General features: G+C 38.1%; 3 protein-coding genes across 8 annotated transcripts in view; 1 reads left to right on the top strand and 2 right to left on the bottom strand.

The window, feature by feature from the left end:
• Nucleotides 1–601, bottom strand: part of naa15b (N-alpha-acetyltransferase 15, NatA auxiliary subunit b) — a 42,201-nt gene extending 41,600 nt beyond the window's left edge. The window contains exon 1 of the mRNA XM_079811565.1: nt 330–601. Within this exon, the coding sequence (XP_079667691.1) occupies nt 330–383 (54 nt within the window). The 5' untranslated portion in view covers nt 384–601. The remainder of the gene's footprint in view (nt 1–329) is intronic.
• An 899-nt stretch (nt 602–1,500) lies between these two features.
• On the top strand, nt 1,501–24,495 carry clgn (calmegin). Of its 3 annotated transcripts, none has more exons than XM_079811557.1 (15): nt 1,501–1,686; nt 2,218–2,391; nt 2,559–2,632; nt 2,898–2,956; nt 3,886–4,027; nt 4,096–4,177; nt 6,111–6,303; nt 6,605–6,794; nt 7,075–7,188; nt 15,845–16,001; nt 16,621–16,836; nt 16,935–17,051; nt 19,656–19,824; nt 19,915–20,036; nt 23,432–24,495. In XM_079811557.1, the coding sequence occupies exons 2-15, from the start codon at nt 2,218–2,220 to the stop codon at nt 23,510–23,512; spliced, it is 1,890 nt and encodes a 629-aa protein (XP_079667683.1). In that variant the 5' UTR covers nt 1,501–1,686; the 3' UTR covers nt 23,513–24,495. The 3 variants fall into 3 exon arrangements, with proteins under 3 accessions (XP_079667683.1, XP_079667684.1, XP_079667685.1); XM_079811558.1 differs by having other exon boundaries at nt 1,501–1,807; XM_079811559.1 differs by having other exon boundaries at nt 1,594–1,686; nt 2,195–2,391.
• scoca (short coiled-coil protein a) overlaps nt 24,488–25,943 on the bottom strand; it is a 13,208-nt gene continuing 11,752 nt past the window's right edge. For all 4 annotated transcript variants that reach the window (XM_079811560.1, XM_079811561.1, XM_079811563.1 and 1 more), the window contains exon 4: nt 24,488–25,757. In XM_079811560.1, coding sequence (XP_079667686.1) covers nt 25,615–25,757 — 143 coding nt within the window. In that variant the 3' untranslated portion in view covers nt 24,488–25,614. The remainder of the gene's footprint in view (nt 25,758–25,943) is intronic.

Raw genomic sequence — 25,943 nt, 5'->3', positions numbered from 1 at the left:
TGACTGTATAAACGTAGTTCTAATGCCGTTTAACATCAAATAAATGGAGACTAAACTCGCCGTACGCTTTTATTCAACCAATGACAGCCTCTTTCCATCAGCATTGTGTCTGTATGTTAAGCTACATTAGCACACTGACAGCTAGCAGCTAACAGGCTAAAAGCTAACCTCCATTTGACAGAGAGACTCTTGATAGTTCAGTTTTGCACACACTAAAAAGTGCTGGATCTGCCTGAGCATCAACTTCAGCCCTCAGTCACACTCATGACGGTTGCCCAAAGGATTTATTTGTCGGATGGATGTTTTTGTACTGGAGCATTAGCACTCACCAGGATCCTCTTGAACAGAGCGTTTTCTTTGGGAGGCAGAGTGACTGTCGGCATCCTTTACACTCTCTTTATCAGCACATGTGAAATGAGTGCGGGTGTGTGAGGCAGCGTCTTTCCCGTTTTTTACCCCCTTGTTCTCTGAGTCCTCGCTCGGCTCGATTTAGTGCCCGTGTCAGACTTACTAACCCAGCCCTCACGTGGTGACAGAAAAGCCCCCTTTGAGCCCAAAATGGCCGATGCGGCGCTTCTCCTCCGGGTCAAGCTGCTTGACTGCACGTCGTCTCACGGACAGCAGGCGGCGTATCATTTGTAGGTCAAACATTTTTTGTATTATGAATACAAACAATATCCACATCTCTTCATCTTTCACAAGGAACTGTGTCATTGTTTCTTATCATTGAACTTAAGGGTGAAGAATAATGCCTTTAATTAGCAGACAACCCTTTATTTGTTTGTTTGTACTTCCATTACCTTTTGTCTTGTTTTATGATGTTCGTCTGTTGTCTGGTTAAGACATGTTGAATATTGTTCCAGGCCTTTTATGTTTGCCTTTCTATTTAGTTTACAGTGTATAATTTGTTAAATTATGTAAGTAATACGTTAGAAAACTCAATAATAAAAATGCGCTAGATTAATACCTGCAATTCTATTTTTAAATCTAAAATCGTCTTAAATTGTTTCCTTGCACAATCTACATTCACATCCAATACATGTATCAAAGTGTAAGTCCTATATGCATTGTTTATATAATATATGTAACGATTTTTTTTATTTCGTTGTTGATAAAAAACAAATACAAAACAAAAAATCCGGTGCGATATTTATAGTATTAGGAGATTGGGAAAACTAATTGATAATTTATTTTACATCATTATTGAAACGTATATCAATCTTTTAATAATTAGCCTCAACATACTTTATTTTTAGTTCCTAACATATACATTAAGACCAGAATCCTGAAACAGTCTAGTTGTTGCTAGGTTTTGTTTTGCGACAGCTGAGATGCAAGTGTCAGTGGCATATAAAATTGTGTCGGATAAGTAAATGGGTACTTTTTCAATTTTGACTGGAAAAATGAACGGGACTTTTATTTTGGCTTAAGATTTTATCATACAGTGCGGTGGCAAATGAATGTGAAGTTTAAATATATGGGACTTTTATTTTGATAGGTGTTGCGGAAGTGGTTTTTATCGCAGATGGGCTGTTGTGTCAGTGGCATTTTGCGCTTCTGATAACACTGGCTATCTCTCATTCATAACGGACTCTTCACTCTTCGCGCCGAAACACTGGATGACAAATCCATCCGCTTAAGCTACAGTTATCCGACACATAGCCAATATTAATTCAGCTGGAGGAGGTGAGTGAAGATAGACATTTTTTTCTGCTAAACACTACAAACGTTGATCACGCAGACAGGCATCATCATCATCATCATCTTCTTCTTCTTCTTCTTCATCATCGTCGTCACCCAGCTAACGGTACCGCGGCTAGCCAGAACACGTTATTATAATATTGTTATAAATAATAAATTAATAACACAAATAGGAAATTTCATAATTTTAATATTATACTGTTTTGAGAAATCCATTACACCGACGAGCTGGAGGTAAATGTGATTAAAATGTAAAATATGCCATTGAAATATTTTGAAGATTACCTGTTTCTCTTATTCTTTTTTTATTCTGTTCTGTTATAAAGCGTGAAGTCTTACTGTAAAATATTGAAACATTAAGCTAATCTTTGATGGCAGATGTGTCGATCAATATCGGGGTCAAAGTGTCATGGACTCTGACGCTCCGCCTCAAAGGAAAATAAAAAGGGCGTTTTTTTATTACTACTATTTAATTATTTCCTTTTTGGTCAAGCTCTTTTTCGCATGTTTTTGTAGATGAAGTTGCGGTGGGGCTGGACGTGTCTCTTGTTACTCTCCATCTCCATGGTAACATGGGCCCATGAAGAAGACCTGGAGGATGAAGAGGAGGCTCAAGTGGAAGATGGAGATGTGGACATGGAGACAGACAGTGGTGAAAGCATTGAAGTAGATGCCAATGTCTCTTTTCAGGTAAGATACCACTCAATCAAAAAATATGCTTATCATAACAGACATTGTTCACCTAAAAAATGTTTTGCATAAGAACCGTTATCACTAATTCCCTTTGGCTCTAATTTTCTTCAAGTTAATTGTTAATATTTACTAAATGATTTATTAATATTATATGAATTACACAGGTAACATACAAGACCCCAGTTCCAACAGGAGATGTGTTCTTTACTGAGACATTTGATGATGGATCTTTGAGCAGGTTTGTGAACCGTATCAAATTGATATTCCACAAAGAATGAAGTCAAATTTACAGTTACACTGTAAACCATATATGTTCACTTTGAGATCACATTTATTCAACTATACTTATAAATGATAACAGATTTTTGTCAAAACGATGAAGAATTAATGATCAATAAAAAAAAATACATTTTGAATATAACACTCTATGCCAATAGCATGACCTCTTGTTTCTTATTGCTTAATTATTTGTTAGCTTTTTCATGTTTTATTATTTTCTGCAGTTGGCAGGTCTCTAAAACAATGAAGGAGGATGCTGATGAAGATATTGCGAAATATGATGGTTAGTTTTCCAGCTGAGAGGATTTGTGGATTGAGGATTTTGAGTGTTTTATGAGCTTTTGTCAATGAATAATACTGATAATATATTTTATCATTAACCCCACTCTACTCACCCCCACGTCATCAGATGTTCATGTCTTTCTTTCTTCGGTGGAAAAGAAATGAAGGTTTTTGAGTAAAACATTTCAGGGTTTTTCTCCATATAGTGGACTTCAATGGGATACAATGGGTTGAAGGTCCGAATTGCAGCTTCAGAGGGCTCTTCACGATCCCAGACGAGGAATAAGGGTCTTATCTAGAAAAACAATCTGTCATTTTCTAAAAAAAAAAAAAATGTTAATACTTTTTACCACAAATGCTCACAAACGCATTGTCATCACGTTGGAAAGGTCACACGTATGCGTTTAAGTACCAATCAAGTGTTTACAAAGTAAATGTGCACTAAGTCAAACGCCCTTCACAAAAAAAAGGTAAAGCAACGATGTCTGACGATTTTGAAGCTGGAGGAGAAGATGAGATTGAGTTTTTCGCTCTACCACGGTACTTCCGCCTACGTCACGCGTGAGCTTTCCAATGTGATGGCGTAGTGCATCGTAGATCAGAGCAAGAAGAGCATTTGTGGTTAAAAAGTATATACAGAAATTGACAGATCGTTTCACTAGATAAGACCCTTATTCCTCGTCTGGGATCGTTTAGAGCCCTTTGAAGCTGCCATTTGGACCATCAAACCGTGGTACCCCATTGAAGTCCACTATATGGAGAAAAATCACGGAATGTTTTCCTCAATAACCTTAATTTATTTTCGACGGAAGAAAGAAAGACATGAACATCTTGGAATACTTGGGATACTCAGGACATTTTAATTCTGAAGTGAACTAATCCTTAAAAAAAAAATCCTTTCCCAAATTATTATTTCTCTTATGCCTGTAGGTAAATGGGAGGTTGAGCCCCTGAAGGAAAACAAGGTGCCTGGTGATTTGGGCTTGGTGCTGAAATCTCGTGCTAAGCATCATGCCATCGCAGCTCTGCTTAACAAGCCCTTCATGTTCAAGGACAAGCCCCTCATTATCCAGTGAGTGCTGTTCTTACTATGCTTGAGAAATAAAGCTTGTGCATTCTAACAAAATCTGATCTATGTAGGTATGAGGTCAATTTTCAGGATGGGATTGACTGTGGCGGCGCTTACATCAAGCTATTGTCAGACTCGAAAGACTTAGACCTGGTATGTTCATTGACTGCTTCATATGTTTGGAACAAATGAAGGGTGTGTTCACACTTTAGGTTGGATTAAAACAAACTCTGGTGCGATTGCTCTGTAAGTGGCGGTTCGTTTGAATAAGTTTAAACACTGCCTTCCGAACCTGGTGTGCACCAAACAAGCGGACGAGACCCCCGAAATGATGGGTTTCAGTCCACTTCCAAACAAACTCTGGGCAGTTCAATTGAAATATGAACGCAACATGGACCAAAGACTTCTAAACCAACCAAAAACAGAGTGTGATGTCCACAAGATGCAACCCTAAAAAGGACAGAATGCTCAAGAATACATAGTCATGATGTTGCCCATCACATTTTGGTATAGGAATCGGAATCGCAGTCTCCTTGCAGCAGATCTTCATTTGAGTGCCACTGATTGGACTCCTTTACACATTTTATAAGCTATTCATGAGTTCTCACCTTGTAAAATGCCATTGTATGTATACAAAAAAAAGGAAAAAAGCATTTTTTTTGTTTTGTATCTTTAGGTTTGATCTTAAAGGGTTACTTTAGCGATTAGCATTAAGCTTTGTATCAGTAGAAACCCTAGCCTGGGAAAACCCAGACAACTTCCGGCAAATTTAGATTTGCTCTGCAAGTAGTCTGGCAAAGACCCCATTCAAGCCCATTTCTAAACCCTAGAAATCGCGGCACCAATTAGAAACGTTGGGGCCGGCTTTACACGATGACGACAGCGCAGGGACGTTAGCAGATTTGCCGCTGTGGAGGATCACTCGTTCGAATCAGCTATCGTGTCTGTTTTAAGCGATTTAAACTTTTCCTTTTCGTTAAAACCCGAGCAAAGAACAACACTCGAAGCCTTCATATCTAAAAAAGATGTTATCGCTGTCTTACCGACTGGATTCGGCAAAAGTCTGATACCAGCTTGGCCCTTTGGTGGCTAAATGAATGGGTCTTAGCGAGAGCCCTCTGGTAGTGTTAATGTTTTACTAAATATAGTTTTAAGTCCTTTTCAGGCGTGAATGTAGTTGTTTAAAGCTCAAATCTGAGGTTTATTTATAAAGAGAGCGCCTTTTTTAAAATTAGATCTGCCGTTTTCGGAGTTGTGAGCTCCAGTGGTTCAGCGGCGCTCAATTGATCATTAAAGGCGCCCGCCGAGAGGCGCCTTTCCTCGGCCAGTCCTTCTGCCGTCTGCCGCTGGCTCTGATGTCTCTGTAGTGGTTAAACCATCTCGTCTTTTGTAGATCTAACGGCTGATCTTGTATCCAATTGCGCCGAGAGGCATTTGAGCGACGCCCGTTGGTGACGCCCCTTTGGAAATGATTTGTCTATGAAGCTTTGCCAGACCATAACTCAGTTACTACTGAGAATGGTCTGGTTTTAACCAGGCTATAGAAACCCGGTAGTATATTCGAATGATCGTGCCCCCACCCCCCATATCCCCCTGAGAAGAGAGATTTATGTATTTTATGTCTGGAAAAAAGACTAGATGCTTCCGTGGCTTGGGAGTGGCCTCGTAGGGCAACGAAGCAAGTGCATTCTGGGAGTTGTTGTCTTTCATCCATATGAGCCAAAAATACATTTTCTGGCTTTTCTCAGTCTAGAAGGCACCAACTTCTAAAATAGTTTCACATTTCTACTACATAAATGACCCAATTTAAATACACATTCATCTTTCCAGCGGTGAAGTACCCCTTTAAAAATGACAGAATGAACACTAAGCAAACAAGGCCTAAATGTATAATTAGTTTTTTTGGTCCTGACCAAAAACAGAGAAGTGAACAAAACCAAAGTGTGAACACACCCTCAAAAACCTGCCCTGGTATTGTAAAACATAAAATATAAATTTGATAAGTTATGATATAAAGTTGCCATTATAAGGGGAAAAAAATATATCATACATTTTAAGAGTGATGTATACATCTTTTGACTCACAGGAACAGTTTCATGACCGGACACCGTACAGCATCATGTTTGGGCCGGACAAATGTGGAGAGGACTACAAACTGCACTTCATCTTCAGACATAAAAACCCCCTTAATGGAGATGTGGAAGAAAAACATGCCAAACGGCCCGATGTCGATCTGAAAAAGATCTATACTGATAAAAAGACTCATCTCTTCACACTTGGTGCGTACTCCGTACACATACTTGTGATGATAAGCTTGTGAAAGCTCTGACAACATTTTAAATATATATATTATTATCATTACTATTATGTAGATTTAATAAATGTTATAACAAATAATTGAATGAATCAGTTGTGATAATTGAAGATTAAATCTGAAAAGTATTTCATCGTATTACAAATGAAATATTATTTTTTGTTCAATTGAACGCAATTTTACGTGCATGGAATGCTTTTTATTACATTATTCAATGGTAATGAATTCATTAGTAATGATTTTTGCTCTCTTCTCCTTTTTCTCAGTTTTAAATCCAGACAATAGCTATGAGATCTTTATTGACCAGTCCAGTGTTAGCAGGGGAAGCATGTTGACCGACGTCGTTCCACCTGTGAACCCTCCAAAAGAGATTGACGATCCCAAAGACTCCAAGCCAGATGACTGGGATGAGAAGGCCAAAATCCCAGACCCAGAAGCAGTCAAACCTGATGACTGGTGAGGTCTATGAATATGAAGCAAAGTCTAATGCAAAGAACATATTCTGTGTTCTTTCCAAAGCCACTTACGTAAAACAGTACATTGTTGTGACTACCTTCACAGTTTTTATTTAGATTTTAATAGTGATACTGGCAGGCATGGCAGTCATATGAGGAAGGAACCACGTAAACTTACGATGAAGTTGTGTTATGTTGTCAGGAGAATGGCAGCAATGGTATATTATGTCAAGACGTGGTTTCTTTCCTTCATCTATCTATCTATCTATCTCTCTATATAGGGATGAGGATGCCCCTGCTAAGGTCTCGGATCCTGATGCAGTGAAGCCTGATGGTTGGCTGGATGATGAGCCAGAGTTTGTGTCTGACCCCACTGCAGAAAAGCCTGACGACTGGTGAGAAGAAAAGTATTTCGTTTAATCCAATGGCTTTTGTCAGTGCTCAATGAGGAGCTTCACAGTAATTATTAGTACCAATTTATTTGCCACTGTAAATTTGTCAGTATCGCTCACCCCTGGGAGAGGGTGTCTGATGTTGAAAGACCCGAGGACCCCAGTCATGCGTCATAGTGCATCAAATCGATGTATCTTACACACCACTGTAAATTTTCACAGGAATATGACTTCAGTGCAAAAGTATAATATACACGTTCTTGAAGTAGCGTTGTGCGATTTTGACTAATTACATCTCAATACTTTCTGGGATTTTGTCGATAATGATAAATGGACAATATTTCGCTGAGTGTGATTTGTGCTGCTACTAAGATTGGTTTAGCCTGTTGTGGTCAGCTGACTCCCAAAGCTTTTCATATTCTTAATATTTTATGCAGTGGTTAGGTCACACAGCAGTGATAGAAATAACTTTCTTTAAAGGTACAATATGTATGATTTTTAGATTTAAATATTACCCCAAACGTTTCCAACAATGTTTAAATCCAGGGAAATCAGCTATTTTAACCAGTGTTACAGACTTGTGTCCTTGCGTCGCCTGTCAATGATGTCATATCTGCGTTACCCTTGATTTCCGTTGAATGTCAATGTCACGTTTATTTCTATAGTACAACTAAACACAACACCAGTTGACCAGTGTGCTTTACAACAATGTACATAATCACATAGTATCAACACAATATAATCACATAATACAATATATTATTGGCTATATGCTATATCAAAAAGGTACGTTTTTAGCCTAGATTTAAAAACAGATATGGACGGTGCAGATCTAATACTTAAGGGTAACACATTCCACAGTCTGGGAGCAGCCACTTAAAGAAACCATGGAAACACCAAAGACACTTTAATATAGTATGTATTTTATTAGACAGGTGAGCAACTGAGCAACAGAAAACGAATCATTGTTATACAGCGCAACACGGTTAGTCTTATGGTTTGAATCGCTTGTTTTCTTGATTCACTGCGAGTAACGTTTTTACCATGCCTCAGAGACAACACTATTTTGTCAAGTGGCTAACATAGCATAATCACAGAGAGCTTTCTCCATCATACAATGTCTTTTAAAATGAACTGCATGTCATTTAGCAACAGTCATTTAGTCGTCCTGTTTTTATTAATATGAAATTCTAATATCGATCTAGATTACTGCAGTGTGCAACAAGTCTCTCTTACCAGTCACCGAGCGAATGCACAGAGTAACGTTAAAGCATAACTTTCAGCACACTCAAGTATTTTTTAACCATGTAAAACATTGCCATACCCCACGCAACGAAAAGAGCGGAAGCATAAGTATAATAAAAGCTCAGAGATTGGTGCTTTGTGCAGGTCTCTCTTATTAGCATTCTCTCCCAAGGGCACTCAGCGCGCCCTGCTTCATACCACCGTAACGTTAATAAAACTTTAATACATTCGCTCATACTTGAACATGATATCTGCCCAAGTCCGTCAGATTCCCTTCCATCAGCTGTGGAGTTGTGAAGACTACAACTCCCACGATTCCACGCTCATTCACTGCGTCATCAAGCTACACCTTTGTTTTGAATAAGTGACTTCTAGCGGCGAAACTTGCATACTGTGCCTTTAAGAAACTTTTTCTTTAAGGGGCAACCTTGAATTAATTTCCAGGGGCATTTTTTCCTAAGCTTATTTGATGATAAGCTTATTTGAGCTTAAATGCAGTCCATTTGATATGCATTATCTTTTATGCAAATTCTTACATTAACTCAATAAATTCTTACTATAGGCTGCCAAACAACTGACATTTGTAGCACTGCATTTGTTGCACTGCAAAAGTGACAAAATCTGCATCTAAAGCAGCATTTAGATGTAGGGCTGTCACAATTCTTCAATTAAAATTTGTGTAAAATTTTGTTTACTTTACCCGTGTCGATAAACTTTAACCTCCAAAATACCAGAAGTGGTGCATTCCATGGACAAGAATCCAGGAACTGCATTATTAAACCATTTTCTAAGGCTGCAAGCTGTATTAACCCTTAAATGCATGACTGTTTTGCCAAACATTCTTACATATTCGGGTCTTTAGCGACCCTGATCTATATCTAACTTGGATAGATCTATACCTGTCGCAACAATATATAAAACTCCTGATATTAGAGTAACAATTACAGAAGAATAAAATAAAACATATTTCGTTACCTTTTGGAGCTTGGAAGGGTTCAGTTTGAACAGATGTTTTATACCATTCATAAAACATCATCACTGTCCTCGTCCGAGCTCATTTCCCAGTACATTCAGCATCTGCCTCATATTCGCAACGTTTTCAACGTCTTCAAAATCAATATTTTGATCGCTGACAACTTCTTCACCAGATCCATCATCAAGTGACAGTGACACTAATATTTGAATGTGTTCAGTACTTGCTCTGCAGTAAATCGCTGAGCCATTTTAAGTGTTGCAGATTATAATTATTATTGTTTCGTTTTCAGTCTGCAGTAAGTGTGAGTGAAACGTCACTTCAACATTGCCACCTTGTGAAATAAAGGTGAATTGCACGTATTTCGTCATTATAGATTCGTTTATTATTGTGCAGAAAAAAACAAGTGCAATCTTACACACCTTGGGTCGTTAGCGACCCTATACAGTTTTGACAAAAAACTAGTGGAAAAACAGGCATTCGATTATAAATGTATATTTTGTTCTTGTTATATTGTTTAAAATGGATTGATTGAGGAATCAAAGGAACTTTAAAAAATTAATGAGGCTTTGAATTCACAAAGGCTGCAATTCAATGAAATAAATATATGCCCTGCGGTTTTAATATAAATGCACTTTAATTATTTACATGCGTGTAGGTTACGTGCGTCTCAGAGCGGCTCCGTTCTGCTCCACATACTGTTATCATTTAAATGTTTGGAGCGTGTCTCAAACTCCATCTCTGCATATGCTGAGAGTTTTGGTTGCTTATAATGTTCTTCTGGGAACGCAATGTGTGCCATTTCATCAAATTTAAGGTAAATCACAACTAGGGTTGGGCATCGAGAACCGGTTCCAACTTGGAACCGTTTAAAAAATAACGATGCCATTGGAATCGTTTGGAAATTTTGTTTTCGATTCCGATCATCGGTTCCAAACGCGCAAGTTTTCGGAAGTGCTTGCCGCGCCCGTTTGTTCTGTTGCAGCCATGGAGCACGGTAAGCGGCGCTCAAAAGTGTGGCTTTATTTCACTTTTAAAAAAAAGCCTGGGTCGGCACAGTGCAACACATAAACTTATTTCTTGCACGGGAGGATGCACTACAAATATGTGGTGTATAAATTAACGAGCGTGTTTGAAATGCTGCTAACCAACGTTATTAAAGGGATAGTTCACCCTGAAATGAAAATAAAGCCTTCTTTTACTTACCCTGATGTTGTCCCAGTGCCCTATGTCCTATGACATTTAAAATACTGTTCCTGCACGCGCTCCTTCCTATTATGGCAGTGAATGACGATCAGCTAAAACATTACAAAAAAATAAACAAATATATCACGCAACGATACAGGGAGACGCGCGCCATATGGAAAGTGTTCAGGGTGCACACTATAAGGTTTTGCGAGAAAGAAACCGTATTATTATTCAGTCAAAACACATGAGCTCGGCCGTTATTCTGAGCGCGCTCCTCTGTGTACACTATGAGCCGTCAGCAGCCGCCGGTGCTCATGCCTACTATAATAACTCGCACTGTTGTCATTGCACCCACGATAAGCACACACACACACACACACACACACACACACACACACACACACACACACACACACATAACCATTTTGAGAAATCAAGCTCAATAGAAAAAAAACGCGATTCTAGTCTTTTCTATAACGTATATGATAAGAAATAATACTAATAATATAACCTCCTTAAGTGAATATTGTGTACCGGTTGTCATGACAATATTGCACGAGGCTACTGCGGCTTGGAGTGCGCACACACAGGAACACGCGCATTTGAACAACAGCTGGGTGAGTAAAAGATGGCTTTATTTTCATTTCAATGTGAACTAACATTATCCCACCTCGTCATAATCAGGTAAGTGATTGTAGTGTAATAACAAAGCCCTTGACCAAATTGCGAATTGTGGTGAACAATAACGTTACTGAAATTATTTTCCCCCCTCGTAGATAAATGTAGCTATACGCAAATTGCCCACGCTAGTAGCAGTCCTAATATGACTGCTAATGCTGTTGTTAAACCGGGACTCGGTTTGAAACTCCATTCACCTTTGCAGCAAAGCAAGTGAAAATGCCAGCAGAGAAAGTCCCAAAACTAAAACTCATTATTGAATCAAAATACAATTTTCCTCTGTGAAATGAGCCTGTGACATGCTGTGACTCCACCCCTCAAAGAATCGGAATCGAGAATCGAAAAGAACCGTAATCGAAACTAAGAATCGGAATCGGAATCAGAATCGTTCAAATCAAAACGATGCCCAACCCTAATCACAACACAGGAGAATACATCAATGTTTCTAAATATGCAAACTGTTCATCGCGATTTCAAAATAAAAGTTAAACTCCTCGCTTGTTTGCACGTCTTGATGTCCACATATTCTTGTTCAAGAATTTACAGTGGCTGTAGCATTATTATCATAAAGAACTAGACATATTAAAGATTAAGTAAACATTTGGATTAAATGTCGTTTGGCCAATATTAAACATTACCAAGGATTTATTCATGCTGTAAAGTGTAACAACACCAGGCCATCGTTGGTGCCGTCTGCAGGCATTTGTTATACAATGTATGTACACAAGTTGATTGTCTATATTATGTAATATATTACGTATTTTAAGTGTTTTTCTATAAAACCATATGATTACTTGCTTTTGATATTTTATTTAAACCAAAAACTATTGCCTCATTGTTATTATATGTATTTTAAGTCCTTTTAAAGGCTATTGTTTGCTTAGGTCTTATTACCACAAACAAAATCAGATTACTTGATTGATCATTAAAAAAAAATACAAGACCGACTACTTTAATTACAAAAATAATTACAATTGCATAAATAATGCTATAAAATTGTTTTATAAATATAAATGTTTTAAAAATTATAAAATGTTATTTCTGTCTTTTTGAGTGAGTCGTTGAGTCATTCAGTCGGCTGATTCATTCAGGAACGAAGCAAGTGACTGTCTTTATGAATGCGTCATTGAATCATTGACACTGGTTCATTCAGGAATGAATATTGTGTCTAAAATATTGCACTCAATATTAACTTATTGTTAATATTGTCAGTTTTTTCATTTTTGTCTGTGTCAGTGAAGAAAGTAAACACAAAACAGTATGTGGATTTGGAATGGCATAAGGGTGAGTAAATGATAACACATTTCATTTTTATGTAAAATATCCCATTTGATGTACAGCTACAGACCAAACATGGTTAACTACATAGACAAATACGAAGTTTGCCGACACTTTCTAAAAGAGAAACAAATATTTGAAGAATATTATTTGAAAAAGTTTATTTTTCGAATATTACCTTTCATGCAGTGTGTAATATAACTGTTTGTGAATGTAAAAGGTCTCCTAAAAGAAAGAATCGAATCTGAACTGCCAAAACAAATCGTCAGCAATTCCAGTCTCACTTCCTGTTACATACCTATGCAACAACAATGTAATAAATCTGCATAATGCCTAGGGATGGGCAACAGTGATCGAGGCTATTACAGTGATAGGCTATTTCTTTTTCAAAAGCATAGATGATATTAATGCAGCAACGTTATTTCGTTCTCATATTTTTTAACAGTAGACCTATGTTTTATTTAAAATTGTTTCTCATTATGCCTTCGAAAAAGCGCAGTGATGTCTGTAATCACTTTGATCAGGAAAAATTTAATTAAGTGCAAGATGTGCAGAGCCAGTCCGTCATGTACATAACATTATAATGAGAACACAATTGTAATAGTGTTGTAAATTATCTGTGCTTTAGTTGCCCGTGTATCGGCATTGTTGTTAAGGGAAGAGCGCATTCAAAATGTGTAAAAACTAGCACGGCCAAGTTCACGTGCGCATTCGCGTCCTTTTGTGCTGATGCAAGTAGTTATACTGATTAATCTAATATAGGGTGCATTTGGTTGAGTTTATTAACCTGCTAGCAAAGCTATGTAGGGTGCTGTTTATTCACAGTTTCAGTTCAATTACAATGATATGATTGATTGGGTCATTTGATACGGTTATTTTGTTTTTAGTACATTTATGCATCATAATCTAGCAGTTATTTTTTCTAGTCTTATGTTCATGTTTTCATAGACATGTGATGTTTGTATTTGTCAACATTAATTTTCGTAACACTCTTAAAATAGTTTCATATCTCCTTGCCCCCCACACAAGCCCCGCCCCCAATTACTCGAGTACTCGTTTTTGAGACCTATCGATGATCGAAATGAGAAATTGACAAAAATTCCCATCCCTAATAATGCCAGTCTATGGTTTTCTTTGGCTGCCCGCAAACAATGTCTACTTTGACCTGCCTTCAAACACTGTAGTTGTAGCTGAGGCCTGGAAGACTTTGGTTTCAGTTGTCAACATGTTAAGAAGACGCTGTTTTCTGTGACACAAATCTTTTTTGCTTGCACTTTAAAAGAATGAGGACTCATGCTGGAATTGATGTGGGGGGGGAAACAACGGCATCATTATTATTGTTCATATAACTGTGTGTGTAAGTGTCGAGGAAGCCTCCAGAGCTGAAATTCAGAGTAATGGACGCTTTGTTTCCAACACCTGCTGTAAGCAGTAGACTAATCACAACAGACTGGGACATCTGACCAATCAGAGCAGAGCTGGCTCTAGGAAAGGAGGAGTTTAGAGAGACTGAATCTTCGAACAAACCATTTTCAGACTCTTTGAGAAATGAGGTGATGTGCAATGTATATTATCTGAAAATTAGTGTTTTTCACCCTTAATGCATGTAAACCTATTGTAGAAGTTTTAGGTATTTGTCTGCTGAACACAAAGGAAGATATTTGGAAGAATTTTTGTAACCAAGCAGATTTCGGCAGCTATTGACTACCATAGTATTTTTTCCCCCCACTATGGTATTCAGTGGCTGCCGGGATCTGCTTGGTTACAAACATTCTTCCAAATATCCTTTTTGTTCAGCAGAACAAATACATTTATACAGGTTTGGAACACCTAGAGCGTGATGACAAATTTCTGGGTAAACTATCCCTTTAAAATAGCATGATAGGGGCACTAAATGACTGGTAAAACGTGGCGTTGACCTAAATGTGTTTAAAGGTTGTGGTTAGAACCTTTAAACACATTTAGGTCAACCCCACGTTTTACCATATTCTAATGTAGGTCTGAGAACGTTAACTCTCCCAATTTTAGTTTTATGCATCTTTTTATTAGACAAGTGAATTTTCACAAGATTAACATTTACAATGTGCACACATTCTTAATCTTATGGGTATTATGCTGAAAACGGCTTTGTTGATGTTTCTTGTCTTGTCACATTCAGTTGGGAATTTCATTACATGTATCATATTTTAAAGGGGTCATGAACTGCATTGTTTTATTGTTTTATGATGTTTCCTGGGGTGCACTCAAGTGGCAACCTCCCGCAGTTTCTCTTGAAGCCAATACGGAGGTGACATATACTGCAATTCATCGACTGGCCGCTAGGGACAGGCTCCGGAAGGGAGCAGAATCTCATTGAGCCCCATGTTAAAATGCCCAACTTTACAGCAGAAATAAAACATGTTTACAGCCTGGTACAAATTGTGCTTTTGGTCTATACGGCTAATTTTGCCCTTCATGACAACTGTGAGGGGGGTGAATTTTTTTATAACTCATTCGTTTACATTATATAAACCCTTAAAGTTCTGCACAATTAAGGGCGTGGCCACTTCGAGTGACAGGTGGATAGCCATTTATCTGCTGTCTGATAGTCATTGCGTCATTTCAGCTCCGCCCACGTCCCGCCTTTTTGCCCATTTTCTGTTATCCGGGAGTGACCGTGATGACGCTCTGCCAAGATCTCGTCCATACTTTGCGCTTCAAAACTGCTCATCAGAATCCTATGGGTGACGTCACGGACACTACGTCCATATTTTTTTACAGAATGCTTTTTACATAATTTATAAATAAAAGACATTTTTCCTACCATGTTTTTAGCCCTCTGGTTTGAACGCTCTGTTTTAAGGGGCGTGTCTGCTGTGAGACTTAAGTGTAAACGCCCACTGCTGTGATTGGCTAACGTCTTTCCATTTTAAATAGCTGTATTACTCTCTCTTTTAGCGCGTTTTTACTATTGCAGCTCTCATGGTTAACTATTCGTGAAAAGTGTTGCATTACATTAAGATCTCTGGCATTATATTTAGATCTATGGCATTATATTTAGATCTATGGCATTATATTAAGATTGTGGCATGAAAGGTTTCAGTCAGTGATGATCATTATAGCCGATCACACACATGTTGAGCGCATGAAAGCAGCGATCTCGTCATTGCAACTCTACTTCTGTACACTAACGAATGCTTTCATCTTCGCAAACGTGATACACTATGCAATGCTGTCATTTTAGCTGTATTTCTTCCTTTTATAGCACCTTGTCAGCAACATTATCTTCACCTCCCTCTCCCCCTCTCTCTCTCTCAGGGATGAGGAAATGGATGGAGAATGGGAGGCTCCTCAGGTTCCAAATCCAGCATGTACAGCTGCTCCAGGATGTGGTGAATGGAAGTCACCCATGGTCAATAATCCTCAGTATAAGGGCAAATGGAAAGCTCCTCTCATAGACAACCCTAACTTCCAGGTACTGACATCTGAAGTCTGGAAATGTTGCTGAAGCACCCAGATTTTATTAAATACAAGCAAATGTGACACAAAGCCAGTCTTAAATTAGGTTAAAACGGTTTCATATTACTGCAGTTTTATTTGTTATTTTTACAAGAGTGCAACAGTCAGATACCGTAAGTAAAAACTCAATTTTCTCCATAGGGAAATTGATTTTTACAGACAAAAACGTATCAACCTTTCAACACAGCCCTGTTGTGAGCTCCGGAGTTGTTAATCTATGGTATAATGTTTTTGCTGAAGCCATATGTTTGCATTATTTCAACCTTATTTTTAAAAAATAATAGTTTAACAGCTAAATTTGTTGGGAAAAACTACATTACCCATTATGCTGCATAGAAAATTCCACCAATCAGAGAGTTGACAAATATTTTGTTTATATATATATATATATATATATATATTAGTTCTAAAGCTGTACACCTAAAGTATACAGTCTTGTACCTTCCAGTTTTCTTCACTTCATGTTGGCTTGGTTCATGGCTTATAACACTTTAACAACAATTTTAAATCCCTATGGGAAACATTTATGGCAAAATTTATATATCTTTTTTATATCTTTGTGTATTTATTAACAGGGTGTGTGGAGTCCACGGAAGATTGCAAATCCTGACTACTTTGAGGATCTTCACCCGTTTAGGATGGAACCATTCAGAGCTGTAGGTCTGGAGCTGTGGTCTATGACCTCTGACATTTACTTTGACAATTTCATTGTTACCGCAGAGAAGGAAGTGGCGGATCGCTGGGCTGCAGACAGCTGGGGACTCAAAAAACTGGTAGCTAGTGCCAATGAGGTATGCCTCTCACATAAGCTTTGCTCTGGTAATTATTGCTCATTGGGCTTTGGTTGGGTTGATGTACTCACTGTGTTGACTGTCTTTTTCTGTCTTAGCCTGGAGTGTTGAGTCAGTTGGCACTGGCTGCAGAAGAGAGGCCCTGGCTGTGGGTGGTTTACATCCTCACAGTTGGTTTGCCTATTGGACTGGCTGTTCTCTTCTGTTGGCCCAAGGTAAGGCCTGACCTCACAGAGGAGATCCCATTGAATGCAAAAGAAAACACTTGATATAGCAGGCACAGCTATATTTAGGCTATCAGTTTTGTGTGTGTGCACAACATAAAAATTCATTACATAGCCTATTTTGATCACAACAGCAGGATTCTGTCTCGTAAAGCAGATAACGCAGGGCTCCAGACTGCAACCCAGTGCGAAATGTTGATAGAGGTCGCACTGGTGCTACCACCTAGTTGCCCAACTGAGCTGAGCTGCCCATTGTGTTGCATATGAGAAACGGCAAATGAAACGAAACTACTTGTTTGAGATGTGCTGCGCGGGCATAGACAGCACAGTGTGAGCTCAGAACAGGTTTACTCGTAGGCCAATCTTAAACACATGACACTACGCTACTACACAGCGCTAGAAGACCCAGTGAAAAAGGGTTTGAATTCGCAGCTGCATTAATAATATGGCAGCAAGATCTAGTGGAAAGCATTTAAATTTGGCCCTGAAGTCTTTGTTATAAACCACAGATATCAGAACAAACAGCACTGACGTGAAAACCAGGAGAAACACTGTGCCATGAACGAACAAGTTATAGAAGGTTTTTTCAGTCCACAAATTACCAACATTCAGCATGGATTTAATGTAGTAACGCTAACTGTAACCATGGTATTGTGGCACAAATATTTAATATTCATCTCAGGGTTCGTACAACCTTTTAAGAGTGAAATTCAAGCACTTTTCAAGTGCTTCACACTTTTTCCAGCACTTCAAACCTCTAAATATTATAATGTATAAAATTCTAAATATTTTAATGTTATTTTTAAAGTGATGATTTGTAAAACTAAAAGTTTAAAGGTGAAGAAAAATCTAAAAGTTCTTGGCCTAATAAACACTTTTATTAAAAAAAGACATGAAATTACCACTATAACCAGTAGATGGCTGCATAAGAGCACTTATTGACTTAAGTAGGAAGTCACAAAGTCAAGTAAAGAGCGCTCCTTTTATAATCACTGAAGCTGTCAGTTAGTTCAGTATGATAATATAAAAGAACAATTTCACATTTTTAATAAGAGTAGAATATGTAAATGTTCTCTGTAAAATTAGGTTTTGCATGTTATTGTTAATTTTATCTGCATCTCAATTCAAGCTCAGTGCTTTACTGTCAAATTTTCAATAAACAAACATATATTATTAATAGTAACTGCCCTTATTAATGCAAAACAATAGTCATTTTATGATTAAATTAACTTTATGATTAAAAATCCTAGCCTGGCTCCGCCCTCCTATGTACTTCCGCTCAGTTTTCATTTTCCTTCAGTACTTCATCTGGGATTGCGGTATATTCTCTGGTTTTCTCTGGTCAAATTTTATCCGGTCCAATCAGCGAACAGAGGGAGGGGCTGAGAACGATGACGTTGATTTTGTGCGCTGGTTTGAGATGACGTACGTCACGACCAAACATTAGCGATTGGTTATGGCAGATCCAGAGAGGCTCGGGGCAGATCCAATAGTTTTAAACTCCAACAGAGTACCCCCCTTCAAGGAAGTAAACGCTTGTCAATGGAGAGTGGCCAGACTCTCTGTACAAATTAAATGTATGAGAGTCTGGTAGGACCAGGCTATAAAAATCCCCCCCTGTGCTACTAAATCAGGTGCTGGCACCACAATCTGTAGAACTGTTACTCTGGAGCCCTGTAATGAGAAGCAGAGTTAAATAAACACTCATGCACAGTCAACCGTACAAATTTACATTTTACATGTATTCATTTAGCAGACGCTTTTATTCAAAGTGACTTACAAATCAGGTCTACACAAGTGATTCATTCTGAGGAGACCGTAATAACTGCTGTAAAACCGTACCAAAATGTACTGAAATGTACAAAACGAGCTAGCACTGAGATGTGTGTTGGACTTGAAAGAAAACCTAAGCTTTCCTAAAACTTAAACAAGGTTTTGTGTTTTGTTTAGTCTTTTTTTCTATTTTGTTTGCTGCCTGTCAAGAACTGGAAATTCAATCTGGTTTTAAACAGTAAGGTTTGAAAGGCATTTTGTGTCACAGCTTTTACTATTTTGTATGTTATTGTCACACTGCTAAAATGCTACAATGACCAATCAGCATCCAGGATAGAAATTATTCAATATATAAATAAGGCTTTAGAAAAAAGGTACTGTCATACTTAAGTTCAAGTATAGGTAATTCTGAGAAACTTGGCTCAAATTCGTCATTTTTTTGTGTGTTTGCTATGTGACAAGATCCACATAAACGGTACACTTGAAACATAAACCATACAGCGGAGTAATCTGGTTTACTACGCTAACTCAATTTATATATTGCTAAAGATTATGGTGTTTAGGATTAGCTTGCGAGCACAAAATCCTCTTAATGAGTATTTATCATTGGTAGCATAGCAACAGACTACCAGTGACCTGCCCTGATGCGTTCTACGGGTTTGTCACCAGATATGAACATATCTGTGATGACAGACAAGATGGTGCATGTCTTCCTCCTGCCTCTTCAGTGTGAGCACAGTGATGGTGCCTTTTGTGGGGAAGACGACTCGGCCAACTGCTTCTTGAATATTCTCAACTTCCACATTTATATGTGTATTACAGAAGTCAGATGATGACTATGTATACAAGAAAATTGATCAGCCTAAAGCAGAACCGGAGGAGGTAGAAGAGGAAGAAGAAGAAGAGGAGGAGGAAGAGGAGGAGGAGGAAGAAAAGGAGGAGGCAAAAGGGAAAGATGAAGCTAAAGCTGAGGCGACTACTAAAGCTACTGGTTTGTACAATGTATCCTTGTTTACCATGCAAGTACTTTTCCTGTGTAGCTGTTATCCATAATTTTCTTCTTTTGTTATTCCCTTACCAGTGGGTGAAAATGGGGACAGGATGGAGAAGGACATTGGAGAAGATGGAGGAGATACAGAGGATGAGGAAGAGGAAGAGGAGGAAGAGGCCAGTAAGCCAAATGACACGGCCTCAGAGGATGAAGTAAGCAAGTTTGCATTGTAGTTTAGTCTTCTGTAGCCAGACTTTTGATCCGCCCATTCTGACAAAAAGAGTAGGGTCCTATGAAAATTCTGTTTACATAAGCAACAGTGTTCCATCTTTTAAGATACCATTCACACATCAATACCAAAATACTGGTAAACTCTGTGATGTCAATCATCTGAAATGACCTTTAAACGCTGAGCCATTTTCTTCATCCACCTGGGTGAGAAGCGCGTTAGTTTCACTATCTGTCCACTACAATTTTTTTATCCTCTGAGTGACAGGCGTAAGGGGATGATCACACAGAACACAGATTTGCACTTAAAAACATGAGATGCATAAGAGTTACTATAGCATGCAATAGTAACTACGCTTATGAATGAAAATGAAGGCAAATGGAGTCTTGAGCACGAGAAAAACTATTAAAAGCAGCGGAACTTGGCGTAAACAGCACTAACAGAGCTGTATGATTGGCCCAAAGCAGACGTCAGTGTGTTCTGAACTTGTATGTGCTCATACCAGTAATCCTGCTCTTTGTTCAGCATAGTATCATGTCGGTAATTTTACAACTTCTCATAACATCATGATACTCATGATATTTTTTGAAAAGGTCTTGTTCACACATTATCTCTTAACTCGTTCCCTGTCAGCAATTGTTTTTTTATGTGGCCAGCCACTGTCAGTTTTTTGATTATTTTCACAAAAATGTCATGGCCCCCAGAATATTTTGTTGTATGAATATCTGAACATGTAATATATCAAAAGACAGAACAGACCCTATGCTTTTAAACCAAAAACTTTTTAGTCTAGCTTCATGCATTCTTTTTTATCAATACTTCAATATGGGTAAGTTTCATAAAAAAGCAACATTTTGAGCAAAATGCTGAAAAAAAAATGTTTTGTCAAAGACTACATTCAGATCGGATTCAGAACGATGATCAAAAGATATATGAAGTATTGGGTCGACATTTCCTTCAGTAACATTAGGCCGTTTTGATTTATATGCTGTTTAATGTTGGTGATCACGTTATTTTACATATGCATATGATTACAAATGATATCGCTTGTTTCTGCTAATTCTTCGCATGTGTTTTGATCAGGAGATTCAGTACTGGCGGGGAAAGCGTTAACAGTGCTTTACCAGTAATTTACCAGTAATGACTGTTAGGGTTGGGTGTCGTTTGAATTTTAGCAATTTTGATTCTGCTTATCGACAGATTCTTATCGATTACCAGTAAGGTAAAAACATTTAGTCAAACATTTATATCAAACATATTTGTTCTGTCTTTTGGCAAAACGTTTTGTTGCAGCTTAATACCATGAACAAAAATCAGCAGCCTAAAGAACACTAACATTTTCCTATGATCTTCACAAAAATACTTATAAAAAGTATTATATAAAAAAACTTGTATAAAATTTAAACATTATTACAGACAAGTAAATAAGATCAGATTAGCAATAGCATAAATTAATACAACTGAACAAAATTTGTAATCAATTTAAAATGACACTGCGTAGTTTTCTTTTTATAAATAAAATATAGATTAATCCTTATTATAGATATAAAAGTTATTCAGTCAAGATCACCGAGTTGTCTTTTTCTTTTGTTCTTTGATTAACATGCGTTTTCTTTCTTAACTGTTTACGTTTCTTGAAGACATAACCGACTGTTTGAGAATATTTTGACATCATTTTGTGTATTTGTCCATTCAAGCACATGAAGACGCATACGAGAACTCAATTCAGTATCGCGCACTATATGAGAGGCGGTGTTCTGTCGATTTGTCCTATCTTGTCAGATTTTGCTACCTCCATTAAAACAGTAGGTAGCACAATTCGACAGCAAAAAATGCTAGCTATCAGATTGTGCTACCAGCATCATATTCATGTCATTTGAGGCTTTATTAATATACATACCTACCCCTACCCTTAGAACTATGTAAATATTTAAAAAATAAATATTAAAAATTGATGTGTGCAGTTAGGGTTATCTGACGGGTAGGATGAAATGTCAGGACAGCGACTCTCTTTGCACGTGCTTTGGAACTGTGCGCAAAGAAAAACAGAATAGAGTTCATTTTCACGTCTTCTTGCGCTTGAAAATGGTTTGAAATCATATTAAAATGTGCACACAGGAATCAATAAGCGGAATCGAAATTAAAATTTTATTACAAGTATCTGATTCCAGAAACCCTAATGACTGCATGTGTGAAAGAGGAGAAACTGCGCTGCTTGTTCACACAGAAACATACAGAACATTCAGACTATATTTAAAGGGCAGACTTTTTGCACTTTAATATTGACAGACACTGGCCAATCCATATCACAATTAGATTTGGTATACAGCCTTTATTCATCCAAAATTTGACAAATTCGTGACATTCCACATTATAATGGAAATTCCATTTTTATGGCTGGATATCGCGTTTCGTCTGCGTTTTCTACATTGTGCGAAGACTGTTTGACTGATAAAGTAAAATGTAAATCATAGTTAGTTTTTATGTGACATTTAGAAGCGTGCAAATCTGAAATCAATAACATGGATAGAAAGAAACTGCTGGAAACATTATGGTCACATTGATTCTATTATACTAACTTAAAGGTGCACTATGTAACATTTTTGCAGTAAAATATCCAAAAAAAACCTAGGCCAGTGTTATATATTTTGTTCAGTTGAGTACTTACAATATCCCAAATATTTCCAACTATTTGTAAATCGTGAGAAAATTGCTATTTTAACCAAGGAACTGGGACGTGTGAGGGAGTCACCTGTCAATTGCGTCATATCGGCGTTCCCCTCGGTTTCCGTTTTATTTTGCAGAAACGCTTTACTCTTACTGCAGTGTGCAACAACTGTCATAACAGCCTCCGAGCGAACACACAGAGTAACGTCTTAACTTCATTTTCACCACACTCAGATGTATCTAATATGATAAACAGAGCTGCGTTACCTCATACTCATGACCAGGACTAATGGCGCCGGCGACTGTGTCATAATAAAAGTCCCGCTGCTCGTGAGGCGTGTGTGGCGTTCATCTTATTAACAATCGCTCCAGCGGCCTTGCTCAGCTCCCTCAACACTCGGCCCTGCTCTGCTTCATACTACAGTAACGTTAATAATCGCATCCATGAACATGATTTCTGCCCGAGTCCTATCCCGATTCTTTCCCACCGGCTGTGAGGTGAAGACCACAAGTCCCAAGATTCTGCACTCGAACGTGGCGTCATCAAACTACGGCTTTGTTTTAAACAGGCGACCTCTAGTGGACGGAAAAGTTACATAGTGCACCTTTAATATAATTGGGCCATTTTTTTTTTAGATGTTTTAAGTCAGTTTGTACTGATAATCTAGATCCACTGATTGTTGTTAGACTGACCATTTTGGGTCTTTGCAGATGAAGGACGCCGATGAGGAACTTCAGAGCACAGGAGAAGAACCTAAAGCTGTGAGAAAGAGAAGAGTACGGAAGGACTGATGAACCAAATTTTCCCCGTTTCTTCCTCCCTTCTCTCAGTCCTTTGCCTCTTTTTGCTGCATGCTTTCGGCTTAAGCCCTTTAGCATGCAAAAAACCGGCAAACCTAGCCGCTCTCCCGAAGAGGTCATCGTTCATCCGACTAAACCTCGCCTCCCCTCTTTCAGTCTTCCGCTTAGTTCTCATCAGTTACCGTTGGGATTTGGATTTAGATACAAAAAGTCAGACCTGCTGAGTTTTATCTCCATGTTTTTTCCTATTTTTTCTTTATAGATTAGAATTCAAGACGTTTTACTGGGCCAGTGTTTCCCTACTAGTGATGGAAGTCTGAATACTGTGAAGGGAAATGTACAATGGAGATTTTAGAATGATGAATTAGTTTATGATCACCTCAATGTTTCAGTTTAAGTTATTAAAAAAGGGGTCAGTTCTTTGTGAGTTTTTAAGTTATGAGCTTTTTAACATGATCAAATCGCTGATCTTATTTATTGTTTGTATCTGATGCAGTTGAATTTAGGCATAGAACTTTTTAATCTCGCATTCTACTGTCATTACCACAGTTAGCAGGCTGTGGAGAAGAGCTCCACGAGACCAAGGGCCGTCTCCACCGAACATCTAGGTCGGCGGAGTGCTATAGGAACACTGATCAGTATTGCCATTTTGGCATCAAAGAAAGTCGCACAGTTGTCATCACTGACACTCTCTAACCGCAGAGCCAGTCGTAAGCACACTGAAAACACTCCCACTGACATCAGACTGACGGCCATCTATGAAACCATAGAGCTTTGGAAATGACAGGTTGTTTCTCAAGTGATGAACAGTTTTGTTTTTCTGCTTTTTTTAGGTTGTGTGTTCAGCCTTACGAGGACAGCCTTTTGTTTACATGTTTGCAAACTGTTCATTGCTCTTGGAAATAAATATTTACTATAAACATCTGTACACTATTGCATTGACTTCAACGAGGAACCGTTTACTCGTTTGTGCAAAGGCAAATTATTTTATTAAAGGCATAGTAGTTACAAAATAAAAATGTACACTTTCAGAACAGGCAGGTATAAATTACATAAATGAACATTTTCACAAAAGAAATATTTAACAGAGTGAGTACATACTAGTGTCATGTCAATAATTCATACTTGGAGAACTTTCACATCAGTAAACTCTGAGCAAAGAGCAGAGCATCCAGACTCAAAAGTCGCTCAAGCAAGCAATCGGATCAATATCACTCAGCAACCTCACTTCAGTCTTTGAAAGCAGTGAAAGCCAAAATACATCCATTTTCAGTCGATCCAAAGGACGCCACCACGACCACACAATGCTGTAGTTTACACTGTGATCTATTGATCCTACTCGAAAAAATGTTGGGTTAGAGTACTAGTCAGATCTTTTAAGATAAATCAAAGCATGAAAGTGAGTAAATGTTGTTCAGTGACTCAAGGCCTCTTACTGTATTGTCCTTGAAAGTATTGGTCAGGGACCACGTTTTATATATGGCTGAATTCAAATTGCATATTTTCTGTAGCAACTGTCATTAAAATGATTGGGAATGTAGACCTTCTGATTCAAGGAGAAGAAAGTGATGGAGGACTAGTTTTGGATATCCCATCTCTAGCCTTTTAAATCATGCAATTTAGTTTTGCGTTATGAAATGTCATGCACTTTCAAGGGAACAAATCTGTGTACAGTCAACTTGCATCTAATATGCATTGTGTAAATGGACATGTTAGTAGTGAAAAGCCAAAACGGCTCAAAAATATTTTCAAAAGACCTCAACGCCAGACTTCGGCTTTCTAGTACTTAAAAGGGTGAAGTCAATAAGAGGGTCTGAGATTGGTTGGCCGTGTACCTGATAAGTGAATTATACAGAAGAAGCGGTATTACACCAGCTCTGTACTTATCAGATCACAAAAATGCATCATGCATCCTTTTAGGTCTTGTAACAGCTCAGTCTTTTCAAGTATTACCCAATCCATGCTGAGAGGTGCATCAATATATTTTATACAACAAAATAAATACAAAACAAACAGCGGTTTATGTACGGGCTAGTAGTTTGAATGCTGGGAAGAGAAGAGATGGATTAAGCTGACGTGATCCACACGGTTACTTATTTTCGTTTGCTTTTGGTGTCGGTGGTCTGAAACACGCTGGAGGCGGACATGAGGTTCTCTATGTACTGCCCGAGAACCTGGTTCTCCGATTTGAGCTTAAGGTTCTCCTCTTTTACGGCATCCACACGCGCAGAGAGATCTAATGAAGACCGAAAGAAAGCATTAGAGTGCATCACTTAGCTTTTTTTCTGGCAGCCATTAAGAGTGCCTGAGTGGATCAGTGGAGTCTGGTTAGACTAGAGGAAAAACAGCAACATGAAGGGTGTATATTGAGTAACAAAACAAAGACAAGAAACTACTGGGACAACATGTAGGAAATATATGC

Source organism: Gobio gobio (assembly GCF_949357685.1).
Source record: "Gobio gobio genome assembly, chromosome: 3".
Taxonomy (NCBI): Eukaryota; Metazoa; Chordata; class Actinopteri; order Cypriniformes; family Gobionidae; genus Gobio; species Gobio gobio.
Note: the sequence above shows the minus strand (reverse complement) of the source record. Positions and strands in the feature narration are given on the sequence as shown.

Bases quoted from the DNA above. Each gene is read 5' to 3' on its own strand.
- clgn (XM_079811557.1), top strand. From the start codon at position 2,218: ATGAAGTTGCGGTGGGGCTGGACGTGTCTCTTGTTACTCTCCATCTCC. The intron at 2,633-2,897 runs GTTTGTGAACCG...TATTTTCTGCAG, and splicing joins GATGATGGATCTTTGAGCAG to TTGGCAGGTCTCTAAAACAA. The intron at 6,304-6,604 runs GTGCGTACTCCG...CCTTTTTCTCAG, and splicing joins GACTCATCTCTTCACACTTG to TTTTAAATCCAGACAATAGC.